This window comes from Scaptodrosophila lebanonensis, unplaced genomic scaffold (assembly GCF_003285725.1).
Source record: "Scaptodrosophila lebanonensis strain 11010-0011.00,11010-0021.00 unplaced genomic scaffold, SlebRS2 tig00001412-arrow-pilon, whole genome shotgun sequence".
Lineage (NCBI taxonomy): Eukaryota > Metazoa > Arthropoda > Insecta > Diptera > Drosophilidae > Scaptodrosophila > Scaptodrosophila lebanonensis.
In genome coordinates, this window is record NW_022060739.1 from 2,154,484 (window position 1) to 2,171,616 (window position 17,133).

Here is a 17,133-nt window from a genome sequence, read left to right on the forward strand (position 1 = left end):
ACTAAATTTGGTAGACACGTTAGAGACAAACAGTTTCAAATTGAATCTTAAACACTTTGTCATATCGTGCACACTAACCAATTATTCGAAATTACAGGTCTACGCTCACGTCGACGAAAGGAGAAGCGCGATCGTGGTCGCGAAAAGAAGGCAAACGATGAGTATATACCGCGCGAGCGTGACGCTCTAGCAGCATTGGGACTCGAGGAAATCCAATATGGCAACTGGGCCAAGTCCGAGTGCTTTAAGGTGGAGAAAGGACTACTATCGTTCGGGTAAGTGCACAAATCATAACTCGGAAACAATTTTATTTTTCGTATTCGTTTGCTTGTGTATCCCTTGCGGGCTCTCGTTTTACTTGTTGGAATTTCGCTTGCAACGTCGCAACGCGTTGTTAAGCTTCATGTTAAGTATGTAGATTTTGCGGTGCAACATTTTCTCCTCCTTGTCGAGCATTAGGGCCTCCTCCTTGCGTTCAATATATTCGGCAACGCTTGGTGCCTCATAATCGTACAATTGAGTGCGCAACTGAGCGAGAACGACGCGGTCCTTTTTGTTGTTATCCTGCACTAAGGCGACCTCCTTCTCCAGCTTGGCAATGGCGCGAGTAACGTCTTCGGTTCTGGTAACCACATTTCGCATCTCAGCCTCTAGACTCATCATAACCTGCTTTTCCTCGGTCATGGACAGGCTAGTCTTACCGGTGACACCCTTGAGTCCGGCCATGTGATTGCTCTTCTCCTCCAGCTCGTTCAGCAGCTCAGTGCGTTTAATTATCAGCTTCTCGAAGTCAACGGCTGTCAGAATGCCGCTAAGATCGGCCTTGGTAATGAGATCTGCCCGATGCTGTTGACAAGTCTCCTGTAGCGATATGATGGTGAGTCGCATGGTACCAAGTAGGGCGCGTGCATTCTTAAACCAATTGGCCGTAAACTTGCGGAATTTGCGCTCAATCTGTCGCTCCGTTGCCGTTTCCAAGAAAGCAACATCGTTTTCGTCACGCAAAAAATGCAAAATAAAGTTTTTCTCTGTCTCAATCGTCTCCTCACTGCGAAAGCGCAGCTCTTCGATTTTAGCCCGTAGTTGCTTAACCTCAACCATGGCTAAATAAACGGGTTAGGACTGTTAAAAGGAATGCGTCTCATCCTATATTGCTGTCACTTACCATTGCGCTCAATGTCAGTCACACGTTTCTCCACCTCAGCGGCGGCTTTCTCCGCCATTTCAGCTTTGGCCTTATAGTTCAGCCTATAATCGATTGCCTTTCGTTTTTCCGTACCCGTACCTATGGACGCTGATATGGCCATAGAGCGCTTCGAGCTCGAGTGGCGACTGGATTGTGGCTGGCTGCCGGCGAGCGATACGCGTTGATTCTTGTTCTGTAGCTTTTTCAATATAGAGGTGCGACGCTGGCGTAAACCGATCAATAGCTTGGGATCATTCTTTTCCAAAAAGTCCACCAAAATACAATTCTCCAATCGCAATGTTGCCAAATCATTGTGCAAAAGATCAATGGTGCGTAGCATTTCCAATGCATCCAATTTTTCGTGAATACGCTCGCGCTCCTCGTCGGTGCAACTGTGGTAGTCATCCAAATAATATTTGTAACATATTGCCGGAATATCCAGGTCTTGTGGCACATCAATCATCTGCGACTTGCTGAGCAAGGACTTGGCGTCAGAGGTGGCCGAGCGAAGCGAGTTCGCTATGTGAAGACTGTGCTCAGATATACTCATGTTGTGGCGTGTAATAAACGTGTATAACTATTTCAAATCTTTCTATGTACTTTACGTGAGTTATTAAAATATTTGGAGTTGAATTTGTGCAATAGAAATGTGAGTTTCAATATTTCGACGGGCTCTACAAAGCCTACTAAAATAATAGATTCCAATCAAGTATAACGGGGGAATATACATATTTAACAATTAGTATTCTTATGTAGGTCTGTTTGAACTAAATAATTCAACATAACATTTTATCTTCTACTTCCAGCTGGGGTCGTTGGACAGAACTGCTCGAGTTGGGACAATTTAAGCGCGGCTGGCGCGATATCGACGTTGAGGACTGTGCACGCATCATTGTAAGTAAACGTACAGTACGCTTCAGTCATACCTTCTTCCACGTGATGACCAACCATGCTAATATTGAGGAAACTTTAGGTTTTCGCTGAGTAAAAACAAAACTTCTCAACCTGCTGATATTGCCACAGTGCTAGGTCATACTCATTTATCGAACACAATGCGTTAATGTGAAACATTTCTCATCTGATTTTTAGCTGCTGTACTGCCTGCAGGTATACAAGGGTGACGAGAAGATTAAGACCTTCATTTGGGACTTGATAACGCCCACCGAGGATGGCGAGGTGCAGAAGATCAGCAGGGATCATAGTGGCCTACACAATTTGGTGCCACGAGGTAGGAATGCCAAAGGTATGGTAAAAGATACATTCACGCACTTAAACTGCTGCACGGACGTAGAGTTATAAAAAAAATCGAGCTGCCTCGAACTACGAGCTGCCATCTATAAACTACATAGAAATATTGTACAAAATACCACACTATCGCAAGCTGGGCTCTCTCGACTATTTGAATAACTTTCCAATATCCTAATTCTACTACCAGCAACTGATAACTGGATATCCGACCTAAGATGAGCAGCGATGTAATTGTGTAGTGTAACTGTACTGTGTATAAATTAGTTGTTATTAAACTGTATATCATGTGCTACCTGCCACTGGTGTGAGCTGAGCTATCCCTACTATATACATACGATTATTTCTCTACCAAGAACTGTCCGCCTGACATCATTTTGTGGCCATGTACAATGTGTCAATCTGTCTCTAATTGTCCGACTAAACCCAACGACCTATTTTTTTTTTTTCAATGAGCACGCGACTTTTTACATACTTTTCAAAACTGGACAGAACAACAAGAATGAAGGACAAAAAGTGTGTGTATGTTTTGTTGCCATGCAATTGTGTATGCCTTTTACTACTACCTTTTATTATTATTTTATACTATTATATTATAATGTACATGCTTATCACATTGCCTTCCTTTGCCTAACAGATTTTTCCAAAATTTTCCATTACTAATCATTTGTAGCAGGTACCGTAACGGTTATGGGAATTGATTGATATTTACAAGAGTTTTAGTGAACACCATGTCGAATAACTAATAAATAATAATATAAGATAATACCATTTATAGAGCAAAGAATTATTAAATTGTAAGATGAAATATTGGAAATATAAAATTCAGTTTTATTTCCCACCAGAAACTCAGATAAATATCAAAACAGACCCACAATTTTTGATCATAATTCAAATAGTTGAAATCAGTTTATTCTTTTGATCTTAATGCAATTATTTGAAATCCTTAAGAGGTCAAATTTAAACTAAACCCTCATTTTTTTATTTTTGTTAAAAACTTAATCCATAACTGTTTTTGCGGTCCCTGATTTTTGTAGTTAACAAGCATATAAATATATATGTACTTATGTAAATATAAACCATATGCATATTAACCGCCTATATAGAGTAGTGCGCCCCATTTGTAAAATTGACTGATCAAGTAGTTTATCCTTCAAACTCATCAATAGTTTGCCACTACCATTGGCTGCTTTCATTGATTGATGATTTCACTGCAAGCGGTTCCATCAAAATAGACGCTTTTGCTAATTCTCCCAAAAAACAATGCCACACTTACAATTTGCAGGACGAAATGGTGGCAAGGCACAAAAGGATTCGGCGGGCAATACAACTCCAGCGCCTGGAACCGCGTCGGGCAGTAATAGCGGCAATACGACCCCCGCCCATAAGCCGAGTGCCCTGGAGGGCAGTAGCAGCAACAACAGTGAAAAGGATGTGGCCGGAGTGAGCAACAGCAGTAATGCGATTAGTGCCAGTGCTGTGGCAGCTGCCGTCAGCAATCCCATCATGACCATACACGATCCAAATCATTGGAGTAAGAAGGAGAAGTACGATGCGGACGCATATTTGGAGGGCGCTTACAAGAAGCATTTAAGCAGACACGCGAATAAGTGAGTCGTGTGGAATCGAATTTATTTAGCTAACCCAATCGCAGGCCGACTTTTGCTAACCCAACTTCAACTATTTCCTTTTGCTCTTTTCTGCTCTGCTACTCCCTCATCATTTTATTAAATGTATTTTATTTTTCAATTATTATTTTCGTGTGTGGTCATCTCATTTCACAGGGTGCTGTTGCGCGTGCGCATGCTCTACTATATTCAGCACGAGGTTATCGGCGATTTAGTGCAGCAGATTAAGGATAATACGCCCATCAGGTAGGCACACTCCCAGCTTGACTGGCCTAGTTACGAATGTTGTTATTGTTGATGTTTGCTGTCGTCAAGCATTTCTTTTCTTATAGTTTTTTGATCGTTTTTATTTGAGTTTGATTTATTTTCTTTTAACATTAACATGTTCTGCTCCTTTTGTAGAATCACTACAAACTCTAACTGGTAATTATTCATAATTCATTAATTTGTTAATATTATTATTATTTTATTTTGTTAATACTAAAAATGCCAATTTATTGAATATATTTGAGCCCTTTAAACCAAGTTGTTGACCAAGTTGCCTGTCTCTATAAGTCTATCTCTTGTAATCTAATCTAAGTACTATTTGAATTTTAAACGCTCTTAATGTTTGTGTGCCGCTCAACTTGAAACAATTTAGATCACTCTCTTAATACATTTTACATAATCGTACTCACACATCTGTTGTACTCTCTATATATATATACTACATACGTAATAACTCTACTTCTCCAACTAACTGGGCGTTTAATTTCGAACGCCTTGAATTTGTTTCGCTGTGTTTTGTTGTTTACATACCCCCCTAACGTAAAAAATTCCAATTGCTAATCTAAATAAAAAACACTATGTGTGTATATGTGCCTATATGTACTTGGAAAACGACTGCAGCAGAACCCAATCAAAACAACTTGCACCCAATCTGGAAAGGTAAAACCAAAAACCAAAGACAATCCATCAACATGCACGCACGCACGCCCATCCAAGCAAAACTGTGAAGGCGAATAGGGAAAACCACGCTACCAGCAGCTCGTGCATTAACATTTAAAACAAAAACAAATTACTTGCAATATAATTTTCCAAATTTCAAATCGATGTGGCAAAACGCAGCTTTAAATGCTCTTGAGTTCCTCTAATTTGTTTAGACCTTGTAATCTGTGTAGTTCAAAATGATAATTGGCTCTTAATACAAAATTATAATTTCTTTTAGTTTTTCTTTTAAATTATTATTTTGTTTAATTTATTTAGAAACAACAACAAAAAAATACCTGAACGTTTTAAAATTATTTTGTTACTAAATACGCATTTCTTTGCAAATTAAATCTTACCCCCATATATTCAATCATGTAGCGAGCTCCCCATTCGCCCGCCGCCAACGCCCGATCAAGTGCCATCGTCATGGTGGAATCCCATTTGTTGTGATAAGAGTCTGTTGGTTGGAACCTACAAGCATGGCTGTGAAATGTACCGTCAAATGCGCGCCGATCCAAACTTATGTTTTGTAACTCATGTGGGCGCCGGTGCCGGTGATGATTTGGCCGTCACGAATTTGCCGATGTAAGTCTAAGAAACACTCATAATTTAACACACATTAGCATGAAATCAAATTAAAGTGTCCTCCGTTCGTCGTTATTTGAAATTATATTCCAAGAATTCTTTAATTCCCCCAACCGAGTAACAGAAAACGAATGACGTGATGAAATCGGTTAGAATGGAATTGGGAAAATAAGGCCCAAAAATATTTCAATTTGATTCCATGCAAGCTTCAACACCCCCATAATCAGCCATTCCATAAGCCACCAGTACTAATGTCAGCTGGTTGGAAACGCGAAGGATTCATTTGCACACACAAACGCCCACCCAATCATTCACTGATGGGATAATGCGCTAAATCATTTCATTTCGATATTTGAAGAAAAGGAGTGTCTTTGTGTGTATTTTCTCAATGTAACTGCAATTTCTGTTTGGCATGATTATATAAACGGCTTAGCCTTGCCCTTGCTCCGATCTCCCCCTTCCCCGTTTACAGGCAATTAGTAACCTTTGGCCATTTTGTTTTCACAGAAACGAAGACGATGCAAATTCCAAGCACGATGACGGCGATGAAGTCGATGATGATGGCACCGCCACCAAAGACTCGGATTCCACCAAGCTAACGGCCGGCGACAACAAGGACTCGCTTGATCCGGAGCGTCCCAGTTCGTCGGGTAAGAGCGAAAGTAACAGCGAACCGAACGCCAAAGCGGTCGAGGATAATGCTGCGGTTGCGGGCAATGGCAGCGCTCTCGATGCGGGCGCTAAAGTGGCAGCCAGTGCGGACGCGGTCACAGAATCGGCAGATACTAAAGAAAATGCAAAATCAAAAAGCGCCGAGCCTGCTGCAGTGGATGCCAATGGCACTGCGGAGCCTGCCACCGATGTCGATATGGCAGACTCCAGCTCAATGGATGCGGATGCATCCGCTGCAGCGGCTAAGCCGACATTGGCATTGGATTCGGAAACGGAAACAGGCAACGCGACCGCCAACAAGACGGGCGAAAATGCCACAGAAGTCCCTGCTGAGGCTGCCGCAAGCGCCGCCGACGTCGACGGTCCTGCCATTGCCCAGATCCCAGACGCGCAAGCGGGCTCTGAATCATGCACTAACGCTACCACCACAAACATCACCACCACCAATACCACTACTACTACTATTACCACCATTACCACCAATTCTACTTCAACCCCATCATCCACCACCACCACAACAACAACAACAACTGCAGCAGCCACTGGTGGCAGCGAGGCAGGTCAAAACTGCAGCGAAAATGCTAACTCCAACTCAAATTTAGGCTTGGACGAGGAGGAAAGCGTTGCCGGCAGTTATCCGCCGACACTGGCGGCCGTCGAGGATGCCACAATGTGGCCATCAATGCAAGATCTAAACACACGATTGCGTCGCGTTATAACCGCCTATCAGCGCAATTATAAGAAGGAAGAGCTCAAACAGCAGCAGAAAGCCAAGGTAAGTACTCGAATAATTTGTCAACTGCCATTCACACCCTCGACCCAATTGACCAAACAGTGTTTGAAAGATTCTCACACATACTTATATATCAATCGCACATTAATCCATGTGTAAATGTGACCCCAAAAGAACTCCTCAAACGCACTGGCGGATTTAGCTTATTTTCAAAATTTTCTAGTTACTTTCTATCTGGCTATTTGGCTGTAAATGTTTAGTATAAACTTTTTCAACTGCACCATATTATTTACCCCTTCCCAAACCCATTCCAATTCTAAGAGTCCTGAGTATAAGGAAGCAAATTTCACAAACTCAAGCTGTCAGGAACTGCATATCATCGTCCAAAATAGAACCAAGAAGATGGAATTCGAGTTAAGCACGTCCCCTCTCTAAGCAGTTCTAAATTTATTAGTCAATTCATTATTTTTTTTCCAAATCCCACAAAAATGTGGAAAGTTTTAGCTGTGCTAGTCAGAGTCAGACCCTAAACTTCAGGCGCAAATCTTAGTCCCGGTATTGGTACGTAAAATGTTTTAAATACCGAATAAACATTATGAAAATGATCAATATCATTTAGCGTTTGCCATAAAAGCAAATAGTTTTCTGGCAAATTTATGCAGCTTCACAAGTATGTCATGAATATAATGTTACTTCAATTAAATAAAAAGTTCTTCACTAAAATATTGTTTTCTGCTACAATATATTGCTTTAGAACTTGCTATTCACAGCCTACTTGTAAAATATGTGCAAATTGTTTGCATACCAGTCCTTCCTTTTAGAATCTTTGTTTGTGAAATTTGCTTCCCTCTCTTATTGACAATTTCCCATTATAATATACAACTCCTATACCATCCCATCCAACTACGTACCTACCACATAAGCAGTTTTTGTTTAATTGTTTTTCGTTTTGTATTTAACTTAATGTAAAAACCTATTCGAAATTTGTAGCTGTGGCCCGTGCTGTAGACTAGACGTTGAAAGGCCTGCGCCAAAATCCATGTACGTAGTTTTGTTGCTTAGCTGTTGGCCGTAGACTACTTGGCTTAGATGATTTGTGCGAAAGTAGCGTAAAGTAGACCCGAACACAAATTCCCGAACCGACAAGTACCGATGACGTTGACGAACCCATCCAACAACCAACAACCAACAGCTGAATAACAAAACTACCTACAGGTGGTCAATTGAAGAACAAATGACCTTAAGCCTCCCCTAGCTCCCGCCTCTGCCGCTGCCCCTATCAACCAGCAATTCATCATTGTGTTCATCAAAAGAATATGTGTACTTTCTCCCGTCCCACACATCTATGAATAAAAAGATTTAGAAGAAGAAAAAGAAGCAATTTTCGCTTCGTGTTGATTAACCATGTTGTTTAACCAACTTCTACCCCCAACCCCCCTCTTGCAAACAGCTACAGGCATTGGTATCGTCGACACCACCGCTATCGGTGCCAACGACCCCAACGCTTCAGTCCATGCAAATGCAGATGCAGAATGCAACTGCATCCGGCCCAGGCGGCGCCGCAACCGTTGGTCCCACAACCTCCAGTCAGCTACAGCAACAACTCGACTCGAGCAATCGCAACCTCCAGGCACTGATGCATTCCCAGGGCCCATCCACCTCGGCGGCAGCTGCAGCGGCGGCCGCTGCTGCCGGCGGTAGTGCATCACAGCAGCAGCCGCACAGCATCGTGCCACATCAGCAGCAGCAACAGTCCGCCGTTGCTGCGGCAGCGAGCGGTGGATCGGTGCCACCCATGCCCACCGCCGCCGACATCAGCCTTATGCTGAGCATCCTCAACACCACCGATGTCAGCCAATTGGCCAATTTGGATATCAACAAACTGGCCATGTATTTGGTTAGTATGAACAATGTATGTGCATCGCCAATTTTTATATGATGATTACCTATATATATTTTTACATATATGAATATCTCACCTACTCAATACACTGACAACTAGAAACCAACCTAAACCATCCGAAAAAAACCACCCGCGTGCCTGCCCACCTCTTACTCACCAACTCACCCACCACATTTGAACATTGAACAAACTAAGAACAAACATTTCCAGATATCCTCCTATCATTCTATTCTGAATCAAGACATCATGCGGAACTTACTATGTTCCGTGTACCATTCTTATCCATTTTTTTTAGACCCTGAAGACCAAAATCTTCTAACGTCTCATTACACTGACAAATATCATCACTTGCCACCATCACCACCCACTAACATTTACTTACATACCTTGTTAATTTTTACTAACTGACGCATGATTTTAATCGAGCTGATTACAACATCTTTAATCTGTACATTTTAGAGGTATTGATTTTGTTACTAACCTTAAATTTTACAATACTAACTGTTTATATGGTATCCTATATCTGTCTTTTGAAAGACTGCCGTTGCATTCGTATGTTAATTAACGCGTATTTCCGAACTCGACATAATAATATGTGTATCTTGTATTATTTATGGTATTAAGCTTAATCATGTGAGATCTATTTTTTGAAACCCAGTGCTAAGCTACCAATACTATAATTCATGCGTATGATTTACATATATCTTTTCCATTTCTGCGGCGATTGATTTTTCGTTTGTAAAACGAATTTTATCAAATTAACATAATGTTGGGAGGTACTAGGGGTTCACAAAATTAGAAAGAATTTGGAGTTTATGGGAACACAAAAAGATAAGTAGTTTTGATATGTGTTTCTATTGTACACACGCTATCGATAACCCTCCCCTATCATATATGACTATACACACACTTGAAGCGGTAAGTGTGTGAAAAGCCGAAAGAGGACATCTTGCAAAAATAATGCAGAAATGTTACAAATACACGCACACATTCGCACACCCACCAATTGAATTTGCTCCTGTTAGCTGTAAGCTGTTGTCTCTAGGTTTGTAATTTTGTGCGACTCTATCTGTGTGTTCTTCCGAATGGGCAAACAAAACGACGAGACGAGAAAGAGCGAGAGTAGCAACAACAAAAACAGAAGCAACGGCAAATACACTTATGCTTAATTTATGCAAAATAAAAGAAATACATACATACACTTGAATTTGAACCCGAAATGGTACACGAGGCGGCGAGTGCGATGCGGCTGAGTGAGCTGAGAATGAGCAGCGAAACGAAGACGCCGACGACGACCAAACGAGAAAATGTCAAACCGCTTTGCGCACTCAGCAAACAGCATCGCAGCAGCAGCAGCAACAACAACTACAACTACTGAGCTGATGTTGAAAAGTAAAGCCACAATGTGTTGGCCAACACTGGGGCTTGGGTCAAATTATGAGATGAAGTCACTTGTACCCTACAACCTGCCTCGCATTTTACTGTATTCGAGCCGAGTCGCAGAGGCAATACCCATCGTCGTCGGCAACAGCGATGAAAACGCCGCCATTATCAAAAGGCAAAGCCAACGCCATCGCCTCGCCATCAATCAAACCAACAACAACTACAACAACATCAATAAGAAGAGCAAAGCAAAACCTTCCTGCACAGACGGCGGCAGGCATTAAGCCTGGTTGTTGTTGTAGTTGTTGTTGTATTGACGAAGTGGTGAAGTTCTTTGGTGACGATGATTGTGCGGCGTTGGCGGTGGCGGAATTGGTGGTTGCTTGGTTGGCTGTACTTGTGAGTTTCCCTACGACTGACAGACTGCTGACTGCACATTGGAACAGTGTGGGGAAAACAAGGAAACAAAAATGCGAATTGTATCAAAACGAGATATTGAGTGTGTTTCTGCAATAATTTTTAATTTTTTACACGACTTTTTCTGGAACCAGTCTACCGTGTAAAAACAGAATTTTGTACTGGCTAATACTTATGTTCTCGATTTTTTACCAAGTCAAAAGAATTATTGTAAAACATTTCTGGAGTTAATTTCACAACAATTTAGGGACATTTTTAATTTAGAAAAAAAAAAACAGATAGATATATTTATTTAGTAAAAATTAACTCCCTGATATTTTTTGAACAGACGTCCTATGGTAACCTAAAGGGTGGGTTAAATTTTCGTCCACTGTATTTTATGTACTTAGTGCAAGAAATTTGATTTCGTCCTAGTATGCTGTAGTGGCTGCTTTTCCATGCATATGTGCTAGGTTTCCCCACGTGTGTGTGCGTGTATGTAGCTTTGCTTTTTGTTTGCATAATTTTACATTTTGTGAATTTATTCAAAAGAAAAAATTTTAATTTTCGTTCATGTCGTATCTGCTTTTGCCACCCAAAAACTCAAGCCATTTGTGCTCTCGACGGCGCTCTCCCGAGCGAACTGTTGTTGCTCCTGGCGCTGCTTGCTGCACAGTAAGGAACGTGTTGTTGTAAAACGCGCCTATTCACTTGAATTATTGAGCGAATATGTGACTCGATGTGACCTGTTCTTGACGTGTCTTTATACCCTTCGTGGAAAAGTCTAAGAGTATGTTGTTTTTAATACATAAGTTTGTAACGCCCAGCATGGCAAGGCGAATCCATATCCCACAGTCTTAGAAGCTTCTTATTGTTCATACGAATAATAAAATACGTACATATGTACATATATCGATCAATATATCAAAAGTATAAAATAAGAAATAATGTTTTTTTTTGTAGAGAAAAATCTGATAGTACGGACACAGTAAGATACATAAAGGTATACGATAATCGTTTTCCATGATCATGGAGGAATACAGTTTTTGTTGTGAATGATATAAGGGTATCCAAGGAAAACGAAGATAATTTCTTAGCTCGTTTTTTCCACATTTTGTGCTGCATGCATAACCACAACGCCACACCCCCTCTCTTTCGCTGTCACTTCTCTGTGCGCCGCGCTGCTTCGTTGCTGCCGACGATAAACCCTAATTGTGCTCATTTAGGCAGCAGTCAGGCAGAGACAGGCAGCAGTTGATGATGAAGAGAGGCGAACGGGTAGCAGATATTTGCACACTGAGCTCTTGCTGTGCTCCTGTGGCTGCCACTTGGCTCGTTTGCTGGTGTTGTTGTATTTGCTTTTTATACGTTTTTCTACTTGTGTGCAACAGCAACATCAGCAGCAGCAGCAGCTTAAAAGCCTTTTTTGTTGATTCCTTTTTGCATTTGCAACGTGTATTTGGAACACAAGCTCACACATACTCGTGTACACATTCTTTAAGTTTATGTTTACGTGTGTGTGTGTGTGTGTGTTTGTGTTCTCACCGTTCTTTTTTATGCCATCTTTGGTTTGGCTTCATTCGTTTGTTCGTCGACTACTACTGCTCTTATTGCTTCTTCTTGATGGTGTTGTTGTTGCTGCTTTTTCTGTTGTTTTGAATCGCATTCGATTTATTATTTTATTAGCATTTCTTACTGTCGTCTTTCTCTCCGCTCAGTTACTCTTGCTCAATCGCACAGTGGTTTCAAATGTACCACAGCCATATGGCCATATGCAATTATTCAATCACTGTGAGGCAAGCAGTACGAATAGTGTGTGTTTGAGCCTCACGTGTTTCTAAAAGGTGCAGCTGGACTAGAATTTTCTTTATTCACACCTGACAGCCATAAAACATCAAACCCCGTCGCCTAATGCACTTCTATTGCAGCATCAGCATCTGTCGTTGTTGGTCAGCATCGTACATTACATACACACAGGCATACATAAATACGTACAGATGTATCTCGAACTCAATGTGCATTTATGTACCCTTTGGATTCATCTGAATGAGCAACGAACGTCAAACTGATGTTGCCTCATGTCGCTTCTCTACCTGCCTTTTTGATTTAGTTTGCGTTACGCTTTAGTCAAATTTTCAACGAGTCTAGCTTCGGACAGCGCGCAGCTCCATAAAAATCGTCAAACAGACATACATACATGCATGCATATGTATGTACACTCGCACTACATGGGCAAGTTACTGCTAGAGGTGGACACTTGATAAAATATCTTTAAAATATTTCCTAAATACACACACACTGAGGCAAATGCAAGAGCTGGCCGATGGAATATTGTATTGTCCCCTTCTGGATGTTGTCTTATAAATATTTCCTAAACATACCCAAATAAAGTTTTATATTTTAAAGACTGGGGCCGCAAACAAGGGAGATGGAATGTTTTTATTTTCCACCTTGCAAGGTAATCGTGATTGTATTTGAGGTTTTCATTTTGCTGATCAGCTGTTCATATCAACTTCATATAAAATTAATTGTATGTCAGGGTTAGTTTTTGTTTGGTTGTCAAATTGAAAGAATAGTTTTTCAGATCAATCGATTCTTAAAAGTGATTGTTCCGTATCTGGATTAAGTTTTAATTTATTTTAAATAAAAAAGGAAATTGAACAGGAATAACCTTCACGTCACGGGATCGCTTCACGAACTCCTCTCTAGTTGCGCTCTCTGTTTTCTATATCAGTGTGTGGGTTAGTCGCCGTCTCATATATGCATTTGCCGCTGCCGCTTCTAAAGATGTGTCGCGGCGGTTAGTTGGCTTTGTTGTTGTTGGTGGTGGATTGGTGGCTGTGTATCTGTATCTTTGGATTGATTAATAATCTCGTACTCGTTTTCGTACTCGACGCTGCGCTACGCTCTCGCCACGTATGTACGTGCTTATCGCACTTTAGCGCATTTTCTATCTTTCGCCACGGCGGCGACAAGTGATGGGTTGGTTCATTCTCTAGCTCTACCCTAAGGTCATATTAATTACACAATTGCATGCATACCAGCAGCAATAACAATAACAACAATTGCAACAACAATGTGTGCGATTCGTTGTATTTATCCTTTTGACTGCAGCTCCTTTGAAGGTGTTAACGAAAAATTTGCTTATCCAACAATACATACATACCCGTACATCAGTACATACATCCATACGCTCAAAATGCTCAATTGTATGAGTGGCGTATCATCTTTGTTTAACATGGATGCAAAAATCGTTCTTGCTACCATATGTGAGTGTATGTATGTGTGTGTGTGTCTCACATTTTGTACCTGAATTTTAATCCATTTCATGGCGAGGCGAGCAAGCTTGTGGCAACCAACAAACCAGCCAGCCAGTCAGGCCAAAGCCCAGAGCCGACTTTGTGTCATGCGCTGCTGCTATTATTTTATTTTATCCCTTTTACACAGTGTGTCCTTTGCCCGTTCTCGATTGCTTTTTGTTTTATTTGCCTGCCACGGCCAGCCAGCGTCGTAGTCATCGCATCAGGCCGCTCCCCCTCGTCATTACCATCTACCATCAGTCAGCCCAACTGCTGCCGCGCCACCGCCATTGCCGCTGCCTCTCATCTCAGCCCTCAGCCTTGCCGTCAACAGTTTTTGTGGTACATTTGTTTCATTGCTTGGCTTTTTTGCCATTTGCTCGAATCTCCTGCCGTGTGTTATGCGGACGGGTATGTGTGCTCACTAGAGTTGTGCAGGGTACTTCAATTGGGTGAACTAGTATCTGTAGCTGTATAAGAAAGAGAAGCCATACCAATGCATACAAATTTTTTAAACGACATCGATTGCATTTATAAATAACCGAATTCTAATCATAATCCGATATTTTCGGCATCACAAGACAAATTCTATTCCCGATATCGGTATGTCCTTCAGTTTGCTTTAGTTACTACTTCTAAAGTTTTAAATCCATCGCGTTTAAATGGTCCTTTTTAATGGACACTGATAATATCACAGTAATAGAAACGATGTATGTATATTAATTTAAAAATTATATTTCTATCAAAGGTTTGCAAGTACGGACATTGTAACTGTAATAACTTTTATTTTGTTTGAATTTATTGAATTTGATTTTTAAATAGTGGCCCCAAAGTCCTGCTGTTTGCATATAAACCATTTGAACCGGTTCAAATACGCACAGCTCAAGTGAGTGTGTAGGGCAGCCTGTGGGCTCTGCCTGTTGTGTGCCCTGTGCTTGGTGCTCCTGTGCCCTGCGCCTTTTGCCTTCTTTGCTTACATTACATAGAGTTGACACAATGTGTGCCTCATTCTTCAACTCGTCCATCCAGTGCACACACACATCTATACCCAAATGCACGCACACCATTAAAGCAGCAGCCGCTACCGCCGTGTATTGGTAAACTCTCACACACTCTGCCATCGTTTCGCTCTTTCTCTCTCTCTTTTTCTGAGACGAACTGTTTGCTCTCGCTCTCAACACTCACTTGCCGCTAGTATGAAATCGTACTGCAAGTGACGCTTGCCGCTCATTCACCTCAGACAACAACAACAAGAGGAAGACTAGCACACAGCCTGCCCTGCCTGCTGCTGCTGCCCATCTCATTCATATATATTCCACATTCACCCAAAACGGCGGCGTTTGGCTTAATCTCACGATTGTTTGGTTTTTCTGTTGCTCCCTCGCTCAATAGCTATAGCCATAGCCATCATATAGCCGTATCTGGTTGGCTCTGGCTCTTCGATTTTAGCTGCTAGTGTCGTCGTCGCCACCGCCGCCGCCGTTGTTTCTGTTTCCGTGTGCCTCTGTATGTCTGTATGTGTGTGTGAGGAGTGTTTCTTGTATTTAGTTCGCAATGCGCTCGCTCATTATTTGTTTGAGCGCCGCGGTGTAAAGTTGTAAAAAGTCCAAGTGCTTGAGCGGCGCATCCGTATATCCATATCCAAAACGTCGTATTTGTTGCCGTATCTCCGCGTGTGTGTGTGTGTGCTTGCAAGAAATAATAATAATCAAATATAAACGAATGGGAAAAATGTAATTGTAGAGTAGACGAACGGCTACATCTGCGCATACATACATACATATGTATGCATAAATAAGTATGTACATTTGTACAAGTATGTTTGTCGACGAGTGCAGACATCGTCGCTGACGAAACGTGCAAATGGCAAGCAAAATGTGTCGCCTACTCAAAACGCAACTCAAAACGAAATGAATGATAATTAGTGTGTTTAATTAAAATCAATAATGACGAAATCCATGGCAATAATTGTGATATTGTAATTGTAGTTCTGCACAACGACAACTGTTTGGGTGCTTAGTATTATATGGTTATATTTACATACATATGTGTGCGTGCGTGTTTTGTAATACAAAATGGAGGTTATTAAACCCATGGATTTTAGCAGTTTCTCTGCATTCTGCGAGCACTTAAATAAATCAACAGCAGCAGCTACACCAACACCAAACTTAAACAATGGCATTTATTTGGAGGTAAAATATCATCACAGCATATCAAATAAACAAACCGTGATACATGATTACAACATGGAAAATTTATGATATCAAACTTGCAAAACTTAATTAATTTGAAGGCAAAGCGTCGACTATGGCGACAATGAAGCCAATGCAAAGAATGCGTACAAAACGCAAAAGAAGAAGCAGACTTAAACAAGTAAAGCCAAGCAAGCCAGCAGAGAAGCGAGTGAAGAAATACAATACAAAACAATAAATTTATTCCTATAGATTTCTTTATATAAATATACATTTGTGTGTATGTACTTACGTACATATGTATGTAACACTCGTATAGCCCATTACCACTTAAAACAACTTACACGGCATGTGTGTAACTCAGTCCACTCATACAACAACAACCGTCCGAGACTTGCGCTCCAACTTTTTTTGTAATGGCTTGCATGTGTGTGCGTGTGCACTCATTTAAATTCTATTTCCTTTGCGCTTGCCTTTGACTTCTCCCCCATTTCTTTTGCCGTTTTGTACTTGCTTCCTACTAATAATCATAATCAATCGCTCGCACTTGTATATCGTGTAGATGCAAACGTTGGTGACGTTGACTGCGACGTGTGCAGAAGCGAGATGGCGAAGGCAACTACGACGTCGACGTCGCGCTTTATCTTCTGCGCTTTGAGATTTGTTTTTGTTTTGTCCCCCTTTTTGGATATCGTCGACGCTTCGCTTGTTTGGAATTTGTGTAAAAGCCGTTAGCTGTATAAACAGTTTCAAGACAGCTCAACAGAGTTGCCAGCTAGGGTCAATTTGTGTCCTTGCCAACATACCTGGTTGCCTTCTTTTGAATATTTGTTGGTTTGTCTTTTCAACCGATAATTGCCGAAGCCATGCAATATTTTGATTTACACTTGTGTGTGGACTTCTGCTTAAAATTTGTTGATTTTTGCAACTACCTGGCAACAC

General features: G+C 41.3%; 2 protein-coding genes across 14 annotated transcripts in view; one reads left to right on the top strand and one right to left on the bottom strand.

Annotated features, from left to right (window-relative positions):
* LOC115632033 (mucin-19) overlaps positions 1–17,133 on the top strand; it is a 49,488-nt gene that overhangs the window by 22,075 nt on the left and 10,280 nt on the right. For 2 of the 13 annotated variants that reach the window (XM_030528988.1, XM_030528996.1), the window contains exons 4-12: positions 98–275; positions 1,993–2,080; positions 2,276–2,429; positions 3,717–4,041; positions 4,216–4,305; positions 5,407–5,613; positions 6,121–6,263; positions 6,888–7,060; positions 8,469–8,930. In XM_030528988.1, the coding sequence (XP_030384848.1) occupies positions 98–275; positions 1,993–2,080; positions 2,276–2,429; positions 3,717–4,041; positions 4,216–4,305; positions 5,407–5,613; positions 6,121–6,263; positions 6,888–7,060; positions 8,469–8,930 (1,820 nt within the window). Of the gene's footprint in view, positions 1–97; positions 276–1,992; positions 2,081–2,275; positions 2,430–3,716; positions 4,042–4,215; positions 4,306–5,406; positions 5,614–6,120; positions 7,061–8,468; positions 8,931–15,632; positions 16,192–17,133 lie in introns of those variants that run through there. The other 11 variants (XM_030528990.1, XM_030528994.1, XM_030528985.1 and 8 more) reach the window with 7 other exon arrangements.
* LOC115632035 lies at positions 277–1,816 on the bottom strand. The gene is made up of 2 exons (XM_030529000.1): positions 1,166–1,816; positions 277–1,103 (listed from the first exon to the last, which is right to left on the bottom strand). Exons 1-2 carry the CDS (start codon positions 1,734–1,736, stop codon positions 355–357), a joined length of 1,320 nt encoding a protein of 439 aa, XP_030384860.1. The 5' UTR covers positions 1,737–1,816; the 3' UTR covers positions 277–354.

Bases quoted from the DNA above. Each gene is read 5' to 3' on its own strand.
- LOC115632035 (XM_030529000.1), bottom strand. From the start codon at position 1,736: ATGAGTATATCTGAGCACAGTCTTCACATAGCGAACTCGCTTCGCTCG. The intron at 1,104-1,165 runs GTAAGTGACAGC...CCGTTTATTTAG, and splicing joins GACTGACATTGAGCGCAATG to CCATGGTTGAGGTTAAGCAA.